At 44.0% G+C, this 22760-nt stretch overlaps 1 protein-coding gene across 1 annotated transcript in view; it reads left to right on the top strand.

Annotated features, from left to right (window-relative positions):
• Nucleotides 1–22760, top strand: part of SNX29 (sorting nexin 29) — a 563948-nt gene that overhangs the window by 23933 nt on the left and 517255 nt on the right. Inside the window, exons 2-3 of the mRNA XM_066382590.1 lie at nt 533–597; nt 2643–2695. Of these exons, the coding sequence (XP_066238687.1) occupies nt 533–597; nt 2643–2695 (118 nt within the window). The remainder of the gene's footprint in view (nt 1–532; nt 598–2642; nt 2696–22760) is intronic.

Genomic DNA, 22760 nt, shown 5'->3' with positions numbered 1-22760 from the left:
AGGATATAGGGAGGATGATGCGGTCAGCCAACCAGCGGTGCCTGCATTCTAGGAAACCTTTATTTTAAGTTAGACTATTGGTTCTCCAGTCAGGACGATTTTGTTCCCCGTGGGACATCTAGAGATATTCATATTGCCACAACTAGAGTGTGTGTGCGGGTGTGCGTGTGCACATGTGTGCTAATGGGAACCAATGGGTAGAGGCCAGGAATGCTCCTAGCCACCCTACAACTCATAGGGAACCCCTACTATCTGGCTCATATGTCAGTAGTGCTAAGGTTGAGAAACCCTGAGTTAGACTGTTTCAGACACACTCTTCAAATTTGGGGACTATAGTTTAGCTGTTTTCCTGTGTTGCAGTAATAGGGAAATGGTCAAACTTCAGTGTAATAATGTAGCTTATTGGTTTTTTTGTTGATTTTTATTAAACAGAATGCTGATACTCATTGGGAACAGCCATATACTATATGTCAAAAAGACTAAATAGAAGACTAATGTCAAATAGAACTAATTGAGCCTTGTTGCATTTTAGGATCACAGAACAATGACATGAAAAGACAATTTTTGCTGGAGCGACTGTTGGATGCAGTGAAACAGGTAAGAGGAAAGCTTGTGTTTGAGATAAGTAATAGTGTCAGATAACTATGGTAATATAGAAGTCATGTCTGCCCTTGTATATAGACAGACTTACTCCCACGTTGTATCTGGTAACAGTTAAGCTGTTTCCCCCAGAAAACAATAAAGCAGGGAAGACATTCAGAGGTGGGACAGAGGCGTTGCTGTGTTCCGACTTTCTAAACCCCTCTGGAGGACAGCATCCTTCAGTGATGTCTCTTTGAGAAGGGTATTGTATGGGTTTCATTCTCATTTCCAGGCAGTTATGTTTTAGGGCAAAGCTTTGGGTGCTAAGGTGATGGTTGTGGTTAGGAACGAGATGAGGAGGAATCAACCATGCCCGGAATGATGGATGGATCCTCCAGGTGGGCTCTGCTCTGATTGGTTGATGCCACAGTATTTTGATGCCTGGCTAGTGGCTGGATGGGAAGTGAGCTTTGACATGAGCTGGCATAAGGTTGTTCGCCTGCATGTAGCAGACATGCATCATTTATTGCACATTCACCTCTGCTGGGTGTTTTGTACTTAATCCTTCCAACCAACCTGTGAGATAGTTCCATAATTATTTCCATTTTACAGCTAAAGAAACTGAAGCTTGGAAAGGTCCAATAACTTCCCTCAGGTGTCAGTTCACAAATAGCAGAACTAGGATCCAGTGCTGGGAATTCTAGGAAGCTCAGATTTTTATAGGGGTGACTGACAATTATATGCATGTACTCATAAGACAGGGAGCTAGGAGATAAATACTTCAGTCAAGATGTGTGTTAGGTGGTGACTGTGTTGGGTGGTAGGTGAACTCAGAGACTTTAGCATGCACCCAAGCCTCAAGGTATCCTGATATTGTGGAAACAGCACAGGCTCAGGTGTAGCGGGGGTCAAAGGCTAACTTCCTTTCTTCCCAGCTCAGTGTGCTCGAGCAACTCAGCTAGCCTCTCTGGGCATCCTTCTTCTCTGTAGTCTGGCCACAGATCTCCACAGGGCTGTTGAGGAAATTGCGTTTGTTAAAGTAGGTTAAGGCCCGGCCAGCTCCTGGTCCACTGTAAATTCGAAGCTCACATTTATTCGTTTCTTCTTTCTTCGCTCCAGAAATGGAAAATATTGACAAGAAGATAAGGAGGCAAGTGGAATCTCTTTAAGTGTAGCAGTTAAATAAAAATAAATTGGAGCTTATGCCAATCTGCCACTATTGTTACTATTATTTTAGAGGGATGAGAGTGTTGTACAAATCAACTTTGTTTAGGTATAATTTGCATACAACAAAATACACTAATTTTTAGTGTACAGTTTTATAAGTTTTGACAAATGTATTATTTAAAATTTTACATATATATATAGATATAATTTTTTTTCTTGATAAATTTAGGAATCCTGTAAGCCTGCTACCCACAGTGGAGATGCTACACCTTTAAAAGAAAATAGTGGATAGTGGTGATGGGTGCATAATATTGTAAATTGAATTGTATAACTAGAAATGGTTAAACAGATAATTTTATGTTTTACTACAATTTTTAAGAAAGGAATAATTTGCTTTTGTTTGTACCCACCCTGCCTAAATTGTCACTCAGCATAAGTAGATGACTTGATTGAAGTGTGATTTTTACTGTCATAGTTTTCTAGCCAGTCATAACAACGTTAGTCCCTGTCAGAAGGGGCCCTCACTGTGGACCTGGGGAAGTTTTAGTTATTGCCGGGTAAGAGCCCTGGGTTGAGACAGCCAGCTGCTGACACAGAAGTTGCCCAGATGATGTGCAGAGGCGTGTGCTTCCGTGTTCCTTCTAGCATTGTTTTCCCTTGGGCTACCTTCTGTACACGTGGGAGATAAGGACTTCCTTCAAGTGGCAGCTAGAAGGCTTGGTGGCTACCGTCTCACATCTCGGGCTGATGCCAGGGCAGGAGGATGCCCTGACTCTGAACTCAGAGTGTGTGGCCCTGTGTTCCTACTGACCCTGAGGCTTGTGTGGGCTGTTTTGCGACATTTGACTGTCCCATCCCAAGAGCTGATCTCAGTGGCTTCTTTTTCCGTGCAGTGCCAGATCCGCTTTGGAGGGAGAAAGGAAATCGCCTCGGATTCTGACAGCAGGTAAATATGTCGCTTCTAAAACCATTTACCGTCAAGAGCAGAAAGGTGGCCGGAGAAGCCCAGCCTCGGAGCCCGCCTGCATAGCCAGGTGGTGTGGCGATTAAATTTGGGTGCTCTGTAGACCAGCTATGCAGTGGCTACACTAAAGTATTTCCAGCTTTTCATAATTCTTTCTTGGAATCTGTTATAATGGAATTACTTGAAATACCTTCTGCGTAAAGTTATTTTCAGGGAAATTTATAATGATGGAAACTCAGAAACCTAAATGCTTGACAATTGTGAAATGATGAAAGAATTATAGTGCCTCAGTAGAGTGGAATGTTATATAGCCATTAAACTGATGTCTGTGCAGAATTTCTTTTTTTTTTTTTAGAGAGAGAGAGAGAGAGAGATATGGAGGGACAGACAGACAAGAAAGGAGAGAGGTGAGAAGCATTAACTTGTAGTTGTGGCACCTTACTTGTTTATTGATTGCTTTCTCATATGTGCCTTGACCAGGGGGCTGCAGCCAACCAGTGACCCCTTGCTCAAGCCAGCGACCTTGAGCTCAAACCAGTGATGTTGGGCTTCAAGCCAGCGACCATAGGATCATGTCTGTGATCTCATGCTCAAGCCAGTAACCTCACCCTCAAGCTGGTGAGCCTGTGCTCAAGCTGGATGAGCCCACACTCAAGCTGGTGACCTCAGGGTTTTGAACCTGGATCCTCAGTGTCCCAGGCCGATAGTCTGTCTACTGCTCCACTGCCTGGTCAGGATGTGCAGAATTTTTTTAAGCAATGAAAGCATATGGAGGCCCTGGCCGGTTGGCTCAGTGGTAGAGCATCGGCCTGGCGTGCAGAAGTCCCGGGTTCGATTCCTGGCCAGGGCACACAGGAGAAGTGCCCATCTGCTTCTCCACCCCTCCCCCTCTCCTTCCTCTCTGTCTCTCTCTTCCCCTCCCACAGCTGAGGCTCCACTGGAGCAAAGATGGCCCGGGCGCTGGGGATGGCTCCTTGGCCTCTGCCCCAGGCGCTAGAGTGGCTCTGGTCGCAACAGAGCGACACCCCGGAGGGGCAGAGCATCGCCCCCTGGTGGGCAGAGCGTCGCCCCCTGGTGGGCGTGCCAGGTGGATCCCGGTCGGGCGCATGCGGGGGAGTCTGTCTGACTGTCTCTCCCCGTTTCTGGCTTCAGAAAAATACAGGGAAAAAAAAAAAAAGAAAGCATATGGAGAGCTAAAAATTATATATTTAGTAAAATTAACAAGAGCAAAATACAAAATTATATGAATACAGAGAAACGCTAGTTATGTTAACTCTGGCAAAAAATGTACCAAAATGTGAACAGAGGTAAGAAGTTAAGACTATTGGAAATCTTTACATTTCCCGATATTTTTCATATTTTATACTGGGGTTGTGTGTTTCTTTTATTATTTAATAAAAATCCTAAAAATTGCCATTGACCTTCATGACCCAGGAAAGACTGACATGATTGTGTAAGCTTATAACATTGATGGGGAGGCCACACAAAGGTTTTGGCAAAGAGAGACACAGAAGCGTTTGCTAGAAAGGCTTTGTGAAGTCACTCCGGCTGACTCATGCCCTGCAGCGGGCAGAGCTGGGAGCCTGTCCTGCAAAGGAAGGGACGGGAGGGAACCCACGTGCTCAGCACTCATCTCGTCCTGGAGACTTCCCGCACCCGCACCCTCTTACCCTTCCCCACCCAGCAGAACCGTTCCCTTCTCTGTCTGCCACACCCTTGTTCCTCTGTGACACTTTGCCAGCCATGGACAGAACGTGTAGTGCTACGTTCTAATAGAGCTGTGGGGACTATTTGGAGCTGGTGCAGATTTAAAGTGGTACCTCCTCCCTTACGCTCTGTCCCTCTTTGCTTTTTCTCCATAACACTTGTCACCAACTAACAGAATGTGCATTGTGCTTTTCTGTTTTATTTCTGTCTCCCAGACCATGTCAGCTCTGTGTGCGCGGTGATGTTAGGCTGTCTTGTACACTGAGATATTCCCAGTCCCTAGAAGCATCTAGAAGGTGTTCAGTAATTCATGGTCTGGTTGAGTGTGTACATTGCATCATAGCCTGGTCAGGTGTTTAACTGTGCCACCACGAGGCTTGTAAACTGTGAGAGCAGAGGGCAGCTTCTCCATTTTTTTTTACTTCTCAGTGTTTTATACAAACATTTTGTGCCTGTCACACATTAGGTTCTCAGTATATGTTTGTGGCATTAGATCATTAGACCGATTTATTGCTTCGTTTCTTCCAGGGGGCTGTCAGTATGCCCTGGGCAGGCTGGCATGAGAGGGCATGGGCCTCAGGCTCTTCCTCTTTTCAGCTGTTACTTGCCTTACTTCTCTGAGCTCAAGAAGTAGGTCTACTGTGATACTGTGATTTATAAGAAAGATATACATTTAAAAAATTTTTATTTATTGATTTTAGAGAGAGAGGAAAGGGGGGAGAGAGAGAGAGAGAGAGAGAGAGACATCCCTCTGTTTCTATATGTGCCCTGACTGCGGATCAAACTGGCAACCTTTGCACATGTGGCTGATGCTCTATCCAACTGAGCTATCTGGCCAGGGCAAGAAAGATATACATTTGTTCTTTGTCCTCATTTCTGGCACTGAGCTCACCAAATCTCTGGAGTTTTCAAAGTGATGATCTCCATAAAGGTGTCTTTTGTTATGTCATACACTGACTTTTGGAAAGCAGGAAAGATGAGGGCTCATTGCCAGGAAAACCAACTATGTGATTAGGGGTTTGGAACGTCACCTCTGGGGAGGGGAGAGGGGCTGCAGATTGAGTTCGGGTGTCAATAGCTGATGATTCCGTCAATGATGCCTGTGTAATGAAGCCTACACAGGAACTCAGAAGGATGGGGTGTGGAGAGCTTCTGGGGGGTGGACACTGGGGGTGCTGGGAGAGTGGCCCTGGCGGAGAGGGAATGATGGCCCCACCCCCTTCCCCACATATTTCACCCTCTGTATTTCTTCCAAGCTGGTCCTGAGTTACTCTTTTTAGTAAATCGGTAATCTAGTAAGTAAAATCTTTCTCTGAGTTCTTTGAGCCACTTTAGCAAATTAATCAAACCCAAAGAGGGGCTGGCTCATGGGAAGCTCCGAGATACATAGCTGGTTAGTCAGCAGCACAGGTGACAAGCTGGACTTGCGACTGTTGCGGAAGTCAGGCTGGTGCAGTCTTGTGGGACCGAGCCCTTAACCTGGAGGAGCTGCTGCTCTCTCCAGGTAGTGTCAGGGTTGAGTTGAATTGTAGGACACCCTGCTGGTGTTGGAGAATTGCTTGGTGGTATGGGGAAAACCAAACATTGGTATCCACCTAGCCAGCTGTGAGGATGAAGTCACCTACAGTGTGTAAAAATGCCAGGCATGTAGGAGTGTTAGTTTCATTCCCTAGAAGGAAGTCCTTGCCCAGTGCTGGGATAATATAACAACCGTTTCTCTGCCCTAATGATTGTTTTAAGTATAAAAAAAGATATACTGAAAGGTAGTTTATTATTTCATGCATTTAATAAATAATAGCAATAAAAGAGGTACACATAAAACTAGATTATGTTATAAGAAAGTTTTAAAGTATTAATGAAGAAATATTAAATAATATCTGACAAAAAACAACAAAACTTTATTTAAGACACTTCCATATTGCTTCTTAATTGGCGTCCTCACTTCCTACTGAAGTAACAAATGTGAGGGAATTAAAATGTAGTATTTCAATCAAAGGTATAATGAGTTTTATGAAATGAATAAATAAATATTACAAGCATAGTTCCGTCAATTTTTTTTTCACGTATGGAAGGAATGAACATCACTACGAGTGCTTAGAAGATGCTGTTGCGCAGATGAATGTTAAAAATGAGTAAGGAATGTAAAGTTCGGATTTCCACATTGGGTGGCTTTCCAGGCTCCCACCTTAGAGAGAACCCTGATTACAAGGGCCATTTTAACAACTGGTTCGCCGAACTCAACAAAAAATTAGATATCAGTTCTGCCGAACTAGTGAAAACTGGCTGAATCCCAACACTGCCTTGCCCCTCAGGGAGTGAAGTCTGGCGGGGAGACACTTGTTTCTCAGCTTGAGACACTTAACCATGCAAGTAGTAGACTACAGATAGAATGGAGGGGCAAAAGAATCAATGAGCCTTGTTATTGTTCTTTTTATTATTATTATTATTATTTTTTGTATTTTTCTGAACTTGGAAACGGGAAGGCAGACAGACTCCCGCATGTGCCTGACCGGGATCCACCCGGCATGCCCACCAGGGGGCGATGCTCTGCCCATATGGGGCGTTGCTCTGCTGCAACCAGAGCCATTCTAGCGTCTGAGGCAGAGGCCATAGAGTCATTCTCAGCGCCCAGGCCAACTTTGCACCAATGGACCCTTGGCTGCGGGAGGGGAAGAGAGAGACAGAGAGGAAGGAGAGGGGGAGGTGTGGAGAAGCAGATGAGCTTCTCCTGTGTGCCCTGGCCGGGAATTGAACCCGGGACTCCCGCACACCAGGCTGACGCTCTACCACTGAGCCAACCGGCCAGGGCCTCTTTTTAAAAAAAAATTATTTATTCATTTTTTAGAGGGGAGAGAGAAAGAGAAAGAGAGAGAGAGAGAGAGAGAGAGAAGGGGGAGGAGCAAGAAGCATCAACTCCCATATGTGCCTTGACCAGGCAAGCCCAGGGTTTCGAACTGGTGACCTTAGCGTTCCAGGTCGACGCTTTATCTACTTTGCCACCACAGGTCAGGCCCTTAAAGGAACAACTGAGGATGGAGGATTTCTTTCCATGTAACTCTGGGCATAGTTCTCAGTCCTATTGGGAAAATGAAACTTCTTGTATGTATCTCTTCCCACATCCTTCTCCTCCGAGAGTCCAAGCCCTTGTGTCCACTAAGAAGTAATGGATAACTGGAAGAGATTTTTCTTAAAAGGACAAGTGATATCTTTGAATGCATTTTACTTTTACTGTCTCAGTAGAAGTTTTAGGGAGGGTTGTGAGGTGCTGGCTGTGATTGCAGCTAGAGAGTTCAGCTGGTCAGATGAGCGTCTGTAGGAACCTTTGAAAGGATGTACACTGGTGTACCTGCCAGCGCTCCTTGGTAAAAAGCAACAGAACTCTGTTTTCCAGTTCAGGATATTGTGGTTTTTGGAACTGATGGCAGGCCGGTTTGGAAACAGGAAGGCGTCAAAGCAGCTTTGGAAGGCTCACAGCTGGAAATAGAGCACAGAAATGGTCTCCTAGAAGGAATGGTGATCCAGTTAAGGCCCCTACTGCTGGGGTGAACAGCTGTTTTCTGACTCTCATTCTGCTCAAGTCGGACATTCCAGGAAGGAAGCACTTGGCTGCTCAGTGTCAGGTCACTTGGCCACCTCCTGGTCACCAGCAGAAGGATTTGGCTGAAGGAGTTTCTTGGGACCCCGATGGCTTGTGTACTGCAAAGATATCTACTTGGGTTCACCATTCCATCAAAATAGTGTCCAGGGCCTGACCAGGCGGTGGCGCAGTGGATAGAGCGTCGGATTGGGACACGGAGAACGCAGGTTCGAGATCCCGAGGTCGCCAGCTTGAGCGCGGGCTCATCTGGTTTGAGCAAAAAGCTCACCAGCTTGGACCCAAGGTTCCTGGCTCGAGCAAGGGGTCACTCGGTCTGCTGGTCAAGGCACATATGAGAAAGCAATCAACAAACAACTAAGGAGCCGCAACAAAGAATTGATGTTTCTCATCTCTCTCCCTTCCTGTCTGTCTGTCTCTCTCTCTCTCTGTCTCTGCAAAAAAAAAAAAAAAAGAAAAAAAAAAAGAAAAAAGAAAAAAGATAGTGTCCAGGGAGGAAGAAATAAACCTTCAAACTGACATCTGGGTGCTGTTACAAAGGTGGAATAAGTACAGGGTGGCCAAAATGCCCAACAGTTGTCCCCTATTGGTGCTATATTGTAATAATAATCTTTCTTTAAAAAATTTTGAAAATTCATTTTAGAGAGAGAGAAACATCAATTTATTATTGTTCCACTTATTTATGCATTCATGGGTTGACTCCTGTTTGTGTCCTGACTGGGGGGGATCAAACCCGTGACCTTGCTCTAACCAGCTGAGCTGCCTGGCCAGGGCAATGTTATTCTTTCTTGTGAAAGCACTGTCTGGTCTGAAATGCTGATGTCTACATCATCAGTCTCATTTGATCCTCAAAAGGACCTCAGGTGAACAAGAAGGGGATACGTTTTCTATGTTCACAGGCATGAAAGCTTGGAAGCTGGCCACTAGTGCAGCATGTGTTTACCTGCTCCTAAGTGTCGGTGCCGGGGGCACAGGCTTTGGTTAGGAGGGTCGCATGGTTGGTAGGCAGCGCAACAGGGCTGGAGCACAGACTTCATCTTCCCAGTGTGGTCCTACTTACTAACTCTACATCCCCTTTCGTTTCTCTAGCACAGTTTCCCAAATGGAAGGATTTGTATCACTACAGGAACTTAACATTATTTTAAGGGTTAAAAGTCATGGCATTAAATTTCTTTCAATGGCCTAGTAGCTCAGGTATTTTCCTTTAGATTTCTTTATGTCTTACTGATATTGTGGAAAAGACTTGGTTTGGTGTTATAATTTTAAGTTGAATTAAATGAAGTTGCCAAAATTTGATTGTTTTTGGCCTATAAAAATAACAGTATGAGGCCCTGGCCGGTTGGCTCAGTGGTAGAGCATTGGACTGGCGTGCAGGAGTCCCGGGTTCGATTCCCGGCCAGGGCACATAGGAGAAGCACCCATCTGTTTCTCCACTCCTCCCCCTCTCCTTCCTCTCTATCTCTTTCTTCCCCTCCCACAGCCAAGGCTCCATTGGAGCAAAGATGGCCCGGGCGCTGGGGATGGCTCTATGGCCTCTGCCTCAGGCGCTAGAATGGCTCTGGTTGCAACAGAGCAACGCCCTAGATGGGCAGAGCATCGCCCCCTGGTGGGCATGCCAGGTGGATCCTGGTCAGGCGCATGCGGGAGTCTGTCTGACTGCCTCCCCGTTTTCAACTTCAAAAAAATACAAAAAAAAAAAAAATAACAGTATGATACAAAATAGTAACCTCTGACAGCCCCCTGTCCTCTTTCAACAGAGTGTGCAGGTTTCAGGCTCAGTCTTCCTTTTCGGCCACTCTGTGTAGAGCCCATCATGCTCCTTTCCATTTGTAATAGCCGTAGCGTTTTCCCTTTAAAACAGTCTGAAGTGAAAAAGTGAGTCAAATTCAAGACAGGTGGCTAACACCTAGTACCTATCCTCAGACGTGACAGAAGTGGCCGAGGTGTGTGTGTGACTGAAGTTTGGGAAAGAGTGCTGGCAGGATGGGAGCTGTTTGGGTTCTGGGCCGACATGATGCGAGGTGTTTTTCTGCTAAACCCAGAACGGAAGGTGTGAGTGAATGTGAGTGCACGTGCGCACGTGGGAGGAAGATTTGTTTGATCTTGCGAGATTACACAGATGCAACCGCCCTCACACGAAGTGTAAGACAACAAACACTTACATGACAGGAAATGATAGGCAGGGCTTGCTTTTTCCTATCAGATTTTGTCCTTAGAAACCCCCTCAGAAGGAAGTGGTGGCAGTCACGGGGCTCCACAGTGCGTGTTTTTCCTCATCCTTTTCTGTTGGTGGTGTTTTTCTCTAAGAACAAAGACCCGTTCTTGTGCTTCATTAAAACTATTCTACATTCTGTCCATCAGCCCGGCCTGTGGAGAGGCTGGGCCATATCTTTTGATATAATAACCCGAGAACTCAGCAGGCTCTGGAAGTCACCCTGAAGACTAGACACGTTATTGTTCCATGGAGAAATCTTCCCATGTGGAATCACAGAACACAGTCTGGAGGTTTGCCTTTGGAATTACAAACAGCAACCCAGACTGCAGGGCAGCAGAATGAGCGAGGAATTTGGAATTCAGACTTTGAATCCTGGTGTTGTCGGTTCTGAGTCGTGTTGGACTGTGAGCAAGTTTCCGACCTTCGTGTGCCTCAATGTCCTCATCTGTAACCAGGGATAGTAGATATGACATTCCCTTCATGGAGTTGGGAGTTCATGTGCGGCTCTTAGAACAGTGCCTGGCGCTAGTAAGTTTCCAGATGTTAGCTATTGTTATTGCCATTATAATTTGATGTCAAGTGTGTTTATACTTGTTAGGTATTCTTTGCACACTGCGTCTCTTTGCCATTGTGGTTGACAATGAGTTGGCTTGGGGATTTGTCTCAGAAATTGTAAATTTTTGTGACATTTCCATTTGACTATGTCAGAAGCAATTAGGGAAGAGCATTTTTTCTCCTTTATAAGCCTACCAGGGAAGAGTGATTTTTTTCAGTGATTTTTCTGTACCTGAGCAATTAGAAAAATTTTTGAACTTTTTAGGAAGCTAACAAAATCAGGTGTTCTTCGCTGTTCCCTGATGTTATTCTTGGCGTGGGGAAAAACTGTTGTATGTATTCCTCTGCACACTTAGGAAAGCAAATGGCTTTTTCGGGCCTTCCTTTTGCTCTTCTAAACTTCTCTGGATCTCTATCATGTGATCTTTTTATCTTCAGTGTGTCACAAGTTTCTTGCCCACCTCTTATTAGTTTGAGGTGTTGACTAGATGTTCTAATTCTTCTCAGCCTGGCAAAAAATTCTGAGGCTTATTAATTAGATTCTTTACCCCCACCCTGAGTACTCTGTTCCTACACTGAGGCTCTACAGTGGGTACTTCCACATTGCATCTTCTTTTATTTTACTCTGTTCATCAGGTGAATTGATTTCTTTTTGGAAAAAGAGTATTTTTAGCAAGTAGGGAGCTGTAGGTCATTTAGCAAGTCTGAGCACATTTCCATGTCGGAATTTTAATAAATATTGATATTGTTTATATTGATAGTGGTTGAGAGCAGTGCTTGCCCATAGGACACAAGTTGTAAGCACTGTCATCATCATCATCATCATCCTGAAAGTGGAGAGGCCGTGAGCACAAAGTAGGAGCTTTGGTGTCAGACATACCCATCTATCACCCACATGGCCCCAAATCACCAGTTGCCAGCTGTGTGATTTTGAACTTCCTTAGCTTCTCCAGGCCTTTGCTGCAGCCTCTGGAAAACCAGGTGTTGATCATGTTGCCCACTTCCTAGGGTTATGGGGAGGATTAGATATAATGATGTTTGCTTGGCATACCCAGTGAAAACTTTAATAAACTCAGCATGTTTCCTTTCTATGTCTAGACATACTAGTATTTTGGCTAATTTGGAAATTAAAAGCTATAATGATTGCTCATTAATTCCTCCATTCAACAGATATATATATATATATATATATATATATATATGGATCACTATGTTGGCATTGAGGATGCAAATTTGATGAGATGGTTGCTATCTTCAAAGAACTCAGAAATTGAGTCAGGGAGATAGACATGTTAATCGTGGACAGTCATGGCAGCCTGTAGTAATAATTACATAGTACAGGGCCTTTAGTGGTCAGATGGGCAGGGTGGGAGTTCCAGGCAGTAGGAATAATAAATGCAAAGGTGCAGTGATGTGTAAGAAAATGAGATCATAGGTGATGTGCTGAATTTGTTGGGGGATGGGCTGAAAAGTCATTACCAGATTCTTCTCTTGCTGTTGTGGGGAAGTGTTTGAACTTCATTCATTAGGGCAGCAGTTCTCAGCCTGTGGGGCGCGACCCCGGCGGGGGTGGAACGACCAAAACACAGGGGTCGCCTAAAGCCATCGGAAATTTTTATAATAAATATGTATTTTCCAATGGCTTTAGGCGACCCCTGTGTTTTGGTCGTTCGACCCCCACCGGGGTCGCGACCCACAGGTTGAGAACCGCTGCATTAGGGTATTATTTCTTCATCTATGGCTATTTGGATACCATTTACACAATTTTTTGTCTGTGTGTGTGACAGGGAGAGAGACACACACACAGAGAGGGACAGATAGGGACAGACAGACAGGAAGGGAGAGAGACGAGAAGCATCAATTCTTTGTTGCGGCACCTTAGTTGTTCACTGATTGCTCTCATATGTGCCTTGACTGGGGGGCTCCATCAGAGTGAGTGACCCCTTGCTCAAGCCAGCGACCCTGCACTCAAGCTGGTGACCTTGGGGTTTTGAACCTGGGTCCTGTGCATCCCAGTTTGATGTTCTATCTACTGCGCCACTGCCTGGCCAGGCCATTTACACAATTTTAGCCATTTCTGTTTACTATCTGAGCCAGACATTGGCTTCAGGTAGAATTTCAAGATCCTGTCTACTCTGGTCTTGTTACAGTTAATACAGTGAAATCAAAGCTTGATGGCTGTTTACATTTATTTTCTTTACATATTAAAATGATTAACATAAAAACTGTTCATCTCTGTATCCCCTAAAATCAAGTCATGTACTATATACATACAGCAAAGTGTGGTATGGGTAAGTGAGAAACAAAGATAAGGACATAACTTTACATTGCAGAAGGCTAGCTGCTGTTCATTTTCAGGATGCCAGGGGCTTAGGTGGGGCAAGGTGGGGTCTGGGAGAGCAGTGGGAGGCGGCTCTCTGCGCTGGACGGCTGAGTGGTAGTGGCTGTGTTGACGGAAGGGACAGAAAGATTGAGAAGACTTGAGACTGAGTCTTGATGAGATTGAGTGGCTGACTGGAGATGGAAGATGCTCTGGCTCTAGGTGTGGCCAGGAATCAGAACAAATCTCTGTTGTTTTAATATTTATTTATTTATTTATTTTGTTTTTTTTTGTATTTTTCTGAACTTGGAAATGGGGAGGCAGACAGACTCCCGCATGTGCCTGACCGGGATCCACCTGGCATGCCCACCAGGGGACGATGCTCTGCCCATCTGGGGCGTTACTCTGTTGCGACCAGAGCCATTCTAGCGCCTGAGGCAGAGGTCATAGAGCCATTCTCAGCGCCTGGGCCAACTTTGCTCCAATGGAGCCTTGGCTGCAGGAGAGGAAGAGAGAGACAGAGAGGAAGGAGAGGGGGAGGGGTGGAGAAGCAGATGGGCGCTTCTCCTGTGTGCCCTGGCTGGGAATTGAACCTGGGACTCCTGCACGCCAGGCCGATGCTCTACCACTGAGCAAACTGGCCAGGGCTATATTTATTTTTTTAAAGCAAGCTCTTGGTGTGTGATTTCTTTCTCCTGGGCTCTGGACTCTGGTTAAACATGGAGATTCCACTGGCAACTGACTTACTACCCCTTTTCTGTGTCCTCATTTCACATTTATTCACTCCTGCCTCTAGGCACTCTTGTTTTTCTCCTTTCTCTTTTCCCCTTTGATTGACTGGCTCCTTCGGCACTGTCCTCTTAGCTGCTGTCTTCTGGTCCTGATTTGGAAGCTCCTCAGCTGCCAGGAGACTTCCAGCAGCATTTGCATCCAGACCCAGAGCTGGAGGGCTCTTCACCCAAAGGACACAGCCACTGTTTCTACTGGTAACTTTTGAGAATGGCCAGAAATGATCATTTAACCCATTTAAAAAATGGCTATTTTTCCAATTTCTGGTTCCTCTGGTAGAATATTTGATTTTTTTTTTTTTTGTATTTTTCCAAAGTGTGAAGCCAGGAGGCAGAGAGACAGACTCCCACATGCACCCGACCGAGATCCACTCGGCATGCCCACCAGCAGGTGATGCTCTGCCCATAGGGGGCATTGCTCTGCTGCGGCCGGAGCCATTCTAGGCAGAGGCCATGGAGCCATCCTCAGCGCCCAGGTCAACTTTGCTCCAATGAAGCCTTGGCTGCGGGAGGGGAAGAGAGAGACTGAGAGCAAGGAGGGGGGGGAGGGGTGGAGAAGCAGATGGGCGCTTCTCCTGTGTGCCCTGGCCAGGAATTGAACCTGGGACTTCCACACGCCGGGCCACAGCTGTACTGCTGAGCCAACCAGCCAGGGCCAATACTCTTATTTCTTTTTACATGTCGGTCGGCCATCCTCAAACCTTCACACGTACAATATGAAAACTACTGCCTTGGGAGTTTTCGCTATTACCAATTTTGCATTTCTTTGTCTACTTTTTATTTTACTTTTTAAATTCTCTACCATATGTTTTTCCCCTTGAGTAACTTAATGATGGAGGATTATCTGTTTTATATACTGTATTTCCCCCCACATTCATACAATCTTTTATAAGTAAAATATATGTGTATATACATGCACAGGTTTTATTGCCATTGTTTTATAAAAATTGAATTATGTATATAAATGTTCTGCATCTGTATTCTCTCTCTTAACACTATCCTGTCAAAACCTTTCCAAGTTATAGTTCTAATAATTCTTTTTAAAAAGCTACATTACATAGCACAATGCAGATGTGCAAACAATTGCATATGAAGTAATACTGACTTTGTGTCCAAGTTTTACTACTATGGACAATGAAAGATTAAACATCCTTAAGCATCTCTTTTTATATACTGAGGATTTTATTTCTTTAGCTTGGATTTCCAGGATGTTGGGTTGCTTCGTCAAAGAGAAGTGTTTACATTTAATAGTGTGGTCAGATATTTTTCTAAACATTTCTACCAGCAGTGCAGGAGACTACCTTTTTCTTTCTTGCTAAAAATAGTTTTGAGTGTTTTTCTGAAGTTTTGTCAGTCTGATGAGTGAAAAGTGGTGGCTCACAGTCACTTTAATTTGCATTTCCTTGATTGCTAATGAATTTCAGTGTTTTTTAAAATGTGGTTGACTATTTGGCTTTATTCTTTTTTTTTTTTTAAGTGAGATGAGGGGAGATAGTGAGACGGACTCCTGCCTGCACTCTGACCAGGATCCACCTGGCAACCATCTATGGCCGATGCTTGAATCAACTGAGCTATTTTTAGTGCCTGAGGCTTATGTGTTCGGACCAGCCAAGCTATCCTCAGAGCCCAGGGTCCATGCTTGAAACATCAAGCCACTGGCTGCAGAGGGGAAGAGGGAGAGAAGAGGGAGAGGAAGGTGAGGAAGCAGATGGTCACTTCTCATGCCTGCCCTAACCAGGGATCAGACCTGGGATGTCCATATGCTGGGCCATTGATGTATCCACTGAGATAACCAGCCAGGATCTGGCTTTATTCCTTGTGCAAAGCTTTTTCATATTATTTGCCCATTTTCTTATTGGATTATTTGTCTACTTGTCAATTTGTGAGAGCTCTTTATATATCATAGTAAGTAATTAACCTTTTGTTTGCTTTCTGCATTGTAAAACAGTTTTTTTTTTCAAATTGGTTTGTGCATCCTTGAGGACAGAGAACCCAGCACTCTGTCCCTCCCGGGAATACTGCTTGTGCCTTTGCCTTGCCCCTTCCCCCTGTTATGTTTCTTCTTTCTCCTAAGCTCCCCTTCTTCTGCCTCTGTAACTTGTTTTCTGGCCCATTTCTTCTACCTCTGTGACTTTCTAAATGTGCTTTCTCTTACAAAAAAAAATTGGTTTGTCCAGACCAGACAGTGGTGCAATAGATAGAGCATTGGACTGGGATGCAGAAGACCGAGGTTCAAAACCCCAAGGTCGCTGGCTTGAGTGCGAGCTCATCTGGCTTGAGCAAGGAGTCACTTGGTCTGCTGTAGCCCCCCAGTCAAGGCACATATGATAAAGCAATCAATGAACAACTAAGGTGCCACACGAAGAATTGATGCTTCTCATCTCTCTCCCTTTCTGTCTGTTTGTCCCTATCTGTCCCTCTCTCTGACTCTCTATCTGTCAAAATAAAAAATTAGTTTGTTCATTATCTTTGTAAGCACAGATAATATTATCTATTATAATGCCACATGGTTAAATGTCCTTTTTTTTATTTTGTTTTTTTTTACTAACTTTTTTTAGAGAGAGGAGACACAGAGAGAGAAAGAGACAGACAGAGAGAGGAAAGAGATAGAACAGAGGGAGGAGCAGGAAGCATCAACTCCCATATGTGCCTTGACCAGGCAGGCCCGGGATTTTGAACCGGCGGCCTCAGCGTTCCAGGTCAATGCTTTTACCCACTGTGCCACTACAGGCCGGTTAAATGTCTTTTAACTGATGATACCTACCTTCCAGTTTCTGGGTTAGTTTTTAGTATTTAAGATCTTCCCCTGCCTGACCAGGCAGTGGCACAGTGGATAGAGTGTTGGACTGGGACGTGGAGGACCCAGGTTTGAAACCCTAAGGTCGCCTGCTTGAGCATGGGCTCATCCAGCTTGAGCGCGGGGTCGCTGGCTTGTGCGTGGGATCATGGACATGACCCTATAGTCACTGGCTTGAGTCCAAAGCTGGCTGGCTTGAAGCCTAAGGTCTCTGGCTTGAGCAAGGGGTCACTTGCTCTGCTGTAGCCCACTGGTAAAGGCACATATGAGAAAGCAGTCAGTGAAAAACTAAGGAGACTAAGGAGGTTAAAGAGCTGCAATGAAGAATTGAAACTTCTCTCGCCTGTCCGGGTGGTGGCGCAGTGGATGGAGCGTCGGACTGAGATGCGGAGGACCCAGGTTCAGGACCCCAAGGTCGCCAGCTTGGGCGAGGGCTCATCTGGTTTGAGCAAAAGCTTACCAGCTTGCCTGACCAGGCGGTGGCACAGTGGATAGAGCATCATACTGGGATGCAGAAGGACCCAGGTTTGAGACCCCAAGGTTGCCAGCTTGAGTGTGGGTTCATCTGGCTTGAGCAAAAAGCTCACCAGCTTGGACTCAAGGTCTCTTGCTAGAGCGAGGGGTTGCTCGGTCTGCTGAAGGCCCACGGTCAAGACACATATGAGAAAGCAATCAATGAACAACTAAGGTGTTGCAACGGAAAACTAATGATTGATGCTTCTCATCTCTCTCCATTCCTGTCTGTCTATCCCTCTCTCTGACTCTGACTCTGTAAAAAAAAAAAAAAAAAAAGAATTGAAACTTCTCATCCCTCTCCCTTCCTGTCTGTCTATCCCTATCTGTCCCTGTCTCTGTCTGTCACAAAAAAAAAAAAAATATCTTTCCCAACATTAGGGTGTGCATATGATCTTTTTAATTTTCTTTTAAGATTTTTATTGTTTACAGTTAATCCTTTAAATCCATCTGGAATTTATTTTTGTGTAGTGTATGAGATAAGTCATGGATTCACTTTTAGTGTCTTCTAGATAGTTGCCATTTTTCATACCTATCTTTTTGGCCCGTTATCTCTGGGATGTGATTTACTTTAATTCCACTTCCTTAGCACAGAGAGGATGCCAAAGCATATAGTACTAATTGAGAGCACTGTGTTGATTGGATCCTCTTGGCTCTTTGTCCCGGGACCCCTGGCTGAGCTAGGAGTGTGAGAGGCCCTGCACGCTGGTGCTGTCATACTGAGGACGAGGTGCCCAGCCACAGCCCTCACTCAGCCTTCAGCCCTCACTACCCTGCCTCTAGACTAGTTTCCCTGAATTTTCAAGGATGCTTAAGTCCACCCACATGAGAGCAGATGTGCAAGTATTTGAGAGGACATTCTCATCAAAGCCCTCTCTTCTTTCTCTCCCTCCTTCAAATCGGAGTCATACCATTTGTATTACTGTATAACTTGCTTTTAAGAAATCTGGCCATATATTATGGACATTGTTCCGGGTCTGGTGCCGCAGTTAGCAGCAATGGCATCTTTATATGTAATTAAGAAAGAAAAACCAATCATGAGACGCACCTGAATTTCAGAGATGTTAAAAAATGAGGGGGCGGGGGAAGATGCTTCTTAGGGTTAAATATGGACTCTCATTCTTTCAATTTTCTACATAATATTTTGCTGTGTGGAGGTGTTATAAATTATTTGCTGTTCTGGTATGAGTGCTCTGGTTGTTTCCAGTTTTGTTTTTGGTTTTGCTGTTGTAAACAATGCTGCAGTAAAAATACTTATGTATACATATATATCCTTGCCTGCTGGTGCTTTTATATTTAATTGTTTATTTAAACTTTTAATTTTGAGATAATTGTAGATTCACATGCAGTTATAAGAGGTAATATAGAAAGATAGCATTACTCTTTTTTAAAATTTATTGATTTTAGAGACAGAGAAAAGGAGAGAGAGGGAGGACAGAGAGAGAGTGAGAAGCATTAACTCACAGTTGCCTCACTTTAGTTGTTCATTGATTACTTCTCATATATGACTTGACCTCACTTTAGTTGTTCATTGATTACTTCTCATATATGACTTGAGGAGGTGCTCAAGCCAAGCCAGTGACCTTGGGCTCAAGCCAATGACTTTGGGATCCTGTTGATGATCTCACACTGTAGCCAGTGACCCCAGTCTCAAGCCCATGAGCCCTTGGGGTTTTGAACAGAGGACCTCAGTGTTTCGGGTCAAGGCTCTATCCACTGCCCCACCACCAGTCAGGCTATTGGCTGATTCTTGTATGTGCCCTGACTAGAGCTTGAACTCACAACTTTGATATATTGGGATGATGCTCCAACCAACTGAACTGCCCAGCTAGGGCCATCTACTCTATACCCAAATGTTCCCCCAAATGTAGTATCTTCTTAAATGTAGTATATTCTTAAACTCTAGCACAGCAAATTTCCCTAGCTTTACTTATACTCGGTGTGTGTGCGTATTTAACTCTGTGCAGTTTTATCACTGTATACATTCATGTGTCCACCAGCACAGTCAAGAGGAATTGTTTCATCACCACAGCGTGCGTCCTGCTGCTCTTTTGTAACCATGCTTACCACACCTGTGTTCCCTCCCTCCCTAACCCTAATTCATGGGAATCGCCAGTCTGTTCTCCATTTCTATAATTTTATCGTTTCAAGACTGTTGTATAAATGGAATCATGCAGTGTATAAACCTTTTGTAATTGGCCTCCTCCCCACACTCAGCATAATTCCCATGAGGTTCATCCAGGTTGTTGCATGTATCAGTAGCATGTGTTCCTTTTTTATTGTTGAGTACTATTCCATGGAATGGAAATACCACAGTCTGTTCATTAAGTCACTGAAGGCTATCTGGCTTGTTTTCAGTTTCTGACTATTGTAAATAATGCTGCTATAAACATTCACATACAGTTTTTTTTTTAATTGTGAACGTAAGTTTTCATTTTTCTAAGATAAGTATCCAAGAGTGCAATTGCTGGGTTGAATGATATTTGAATATTTAGCTTTGCAAGAAACTAAGAAACTGTTTTCTAGACTGGCTATACCATTGTCATACCAATCAGCAATTTGTGAGGGATCCAGTTTCTCTGCATTCTTGTCAGCATTTGACATTGTCATGATTGTCTATTTGAGCCATTTCTATAGGTTCCCGGGCATATTTCATTGTAGTTTCTTTTAAAAGATTTTGTTTATTGATTTTTATGGCCAGGGCAAGTGGGAAGTATCAACTCATAGTTGCTTCACTTTGGATTTTCATTGCTTGCTGGTTGGTTGTTGTACGTGCCTTGACCAGGCAAGCCCAGGGTTTCGAACTGCTGACCTCAGTGTCCCAGGTTGATGTTCTATCCCACAGGCCAGGCTCTCACTGTAGTTTTAAGTTGCATTTTCCTAATGGACAAGGATGTTGAACATATTTTCAGGTGTTTATATATGTATCCCCTTTGTCTGTTCATGGTTTTTGCTCATTTTCTAATTAGTAGTACTTTTATTTTTATAGGATAAATTCCTAGAAATAGGAATGCTGGGTCAAAGAGTATCAGTATTTAGAAAATTGTTTGCCCTAGGCCCTGGCCAGATGGCTCAGTGGATAAAGTGTCAACCCAGTGCACAGAGGTCACAGGTTTGACCCCTGGTCAGGGCATGTACAAGAAACAATCAATGAGTACACAACTAAATGGAACAACTAAGTGAAACAATGAGTTGATGCTTCTGTCTCTGTTTCTCTCTCTCTTTCTTCCTTCCTCTTTCCTTTCCTCTCTCTCTTAAATGAATGGAAAAATTTAAAAAAAAAGTATTATATGATCTCTTTGCAGACAGATATGACAATTCATGTTTGTGTTTCTATCAGCAGTACCCATTTACACATATTGTTGCTAGATATGTGGTTTTAAAAATCATTGTCCTAAATTGGTATCTTAGTATTGTGACACTTTCTTGGCCATTAGTGAGATTGACTATCTTTTCATATGTTTATTGGCCAACTATAGTTCCTTCTTTTGTGGTTTGTTGGTTCATCTTTTAAAATTAAAAAAAATTTTTTGAGTTGTCTTTTTTCTTATCCATTTGTAGGAAGCCCTTCATGTACTATAACTATTCATCTCTTTTCAGTTATATGTGCTGTAAGTATTTTCTCCAGTCTGTCGTTTGTTGTTTTACCATATTCATGACATCTTTTACCATGTAAAAATTGAAAATTTTTATGCCGTTAAGTCTGTAAACCTTTAAAATTTTGGTTTTAGAATATCCTGTCCTGAGATTCTTCTGTATTTTTATCTATTACTTTTAGTTTATTATTTTGCACTTCTGTTTTTCTTTGATGCAGACCCACCTGCATTAGTTTTGTCTGTGCTTTCAGGTAGAAGTTCACTGTTTTCTTTTGGCTCTGTAGCTATTTGTGTCTGTGCCACTGGTTAAATAGCCTGCTCTTGCCCATCTCATTTGAGCTGCTACCATTATTATAGATAAAATATATGTATTCATATTTATTTGGATTTTTGGAGGTCTCTGTATTGCTCCATCAGTTAGTTTATCCCTGTACCCAAGCCACACTGTCAGGTCCTTCTTGTGATTATTATTGGAATTTTATTAAGTTTATACATTAATGTGGGAATAATTGACATTTTTATTTTAATTTTTCATTCAGGAAAATAGTATTTTGATCTTTATACTTTTTTTTTTTTTGTATTTTTCTGAAGCTGGAAACAGGGAGAGACAGTCAGACAGACTCCTGCATGCGCCCGACCGGGATCCACCCGGCATGCCCACCAGGGGGCGACGCTCTGCCCACCAGGGGGCGATGCTCTGCCCCTCCGGGGCGTCGCTCTGCCGCGACCAGAGCCACTCTAGCGCCTGGGGCAAAGGCCAAGGAGCCATCCCCAGCGCCCGGGCCATCTTTGCTCCAATGGAGCCTTGGCTGCGGGAGGGGAAGAGAGAGACAGAGAGGATGGAGAGGGGGTGGAGAAGCAGATGGGCGCCTCTCCTGTGTGCCCTGGCCGGGAATCGAACCCGGGACTTCTGCACGCCAGGCCGACGCTCTACCACTGAGCCAACCGCCCAGGGCCTTGATCTTTATACTTTTTAAGAACATATTATGGTTTTCTTTATATAGGATTGGTATCTTTCTTGTTAAAAAATTATTTATTATACCTCTTTATTTTTTTAACTATTATAGATGGAATTTCCCTCTCCCATTTTGTCTACTTAAAAAAAAATCAACTTTTAATGTTATAGTTTCTTTTTTTCTCTTTTTTTTTTTAATGAGAGAGAGAGAGAGAGAGAGAGAAACAGAGACAAAGAGACAAATAGGAGAAGCATCAATTCATAGTTGAGGCTCCTTAGTTGTTCATTGATTGCTTCTCATATGTGCCTTGATGCGGGGGAGGCTTCAGCCAATCTAGTGACCAGTCAGCGACCTTGGGCTCAAGCCAGCAACCTTGGGCTTCAAGCCAGTGACCTTTTGGCTCAAGCCACTGACCATGGGGTTATGTCTGTGATCCCACACTCAAGCTGATGAGCCTATGCTCAAGCCAGATGAGCCTGTGCTTGAGCCGGCAACCTTGTGTTTTCAAATCTGGGTCCTCAGCATCCAGGTCGACGCTCTATCTACTGCACCACCACATGGTCAGGCTAATTTTATAGTTTCTTTTATTGCAATATTTTTTATTTATGAGTTAGAAACATTTATTTATTTATTTATTTACAGAGACAGAGAGAGAGAGTCAGAGAGAGGGACAGACAGACAGGAACAGAGAGAGATGAGAAGCATCAATCATCAGTTTTTCGTTGTGAGACCTTAGTTGTTCATTGATTGCTTTCTCATATGTGACTTGACTGTGGGCCTTCAGCAGACCGAGTAACCCCTTGCTCGAGCCAGCGACCTTGGGTCCAAGTTGGTGAGCTTTTGCTCAAACCAGATGAGCCCGCGCTCAAGCTGGAAACCTTGGGGTCTCGAACCTGGGTCCTCTGCATCCCAGTCCAATGCTCTATCCATTGTGACACCACCTGGTCAGGCAAGTTAGAAACATTTATTAATTTTTTTGTAGATCTGCTTTTTTCCCCATTTGCT

The sequence above is a fragment of the Saccopteryx leptura genome, chromosome 4 (genome assembly GCF_036850995.1).
Source record: "Saccopteryx leptura isolate mSacLep1 chromosome 4, mSacLep1_pri_phased_curated, whole genome shotgun sequence".
Taxonomy (NCBI): domain Eukaryota; kingdom Metazoa; phylum Chordata; class Mammalia; order Chiroptera; family Emballonuridae; genus Saccopteryx; species Saccopteryx leptura.
This window is presented reverse-complemented; position numbering and strand designations above follow the sequence as displayed.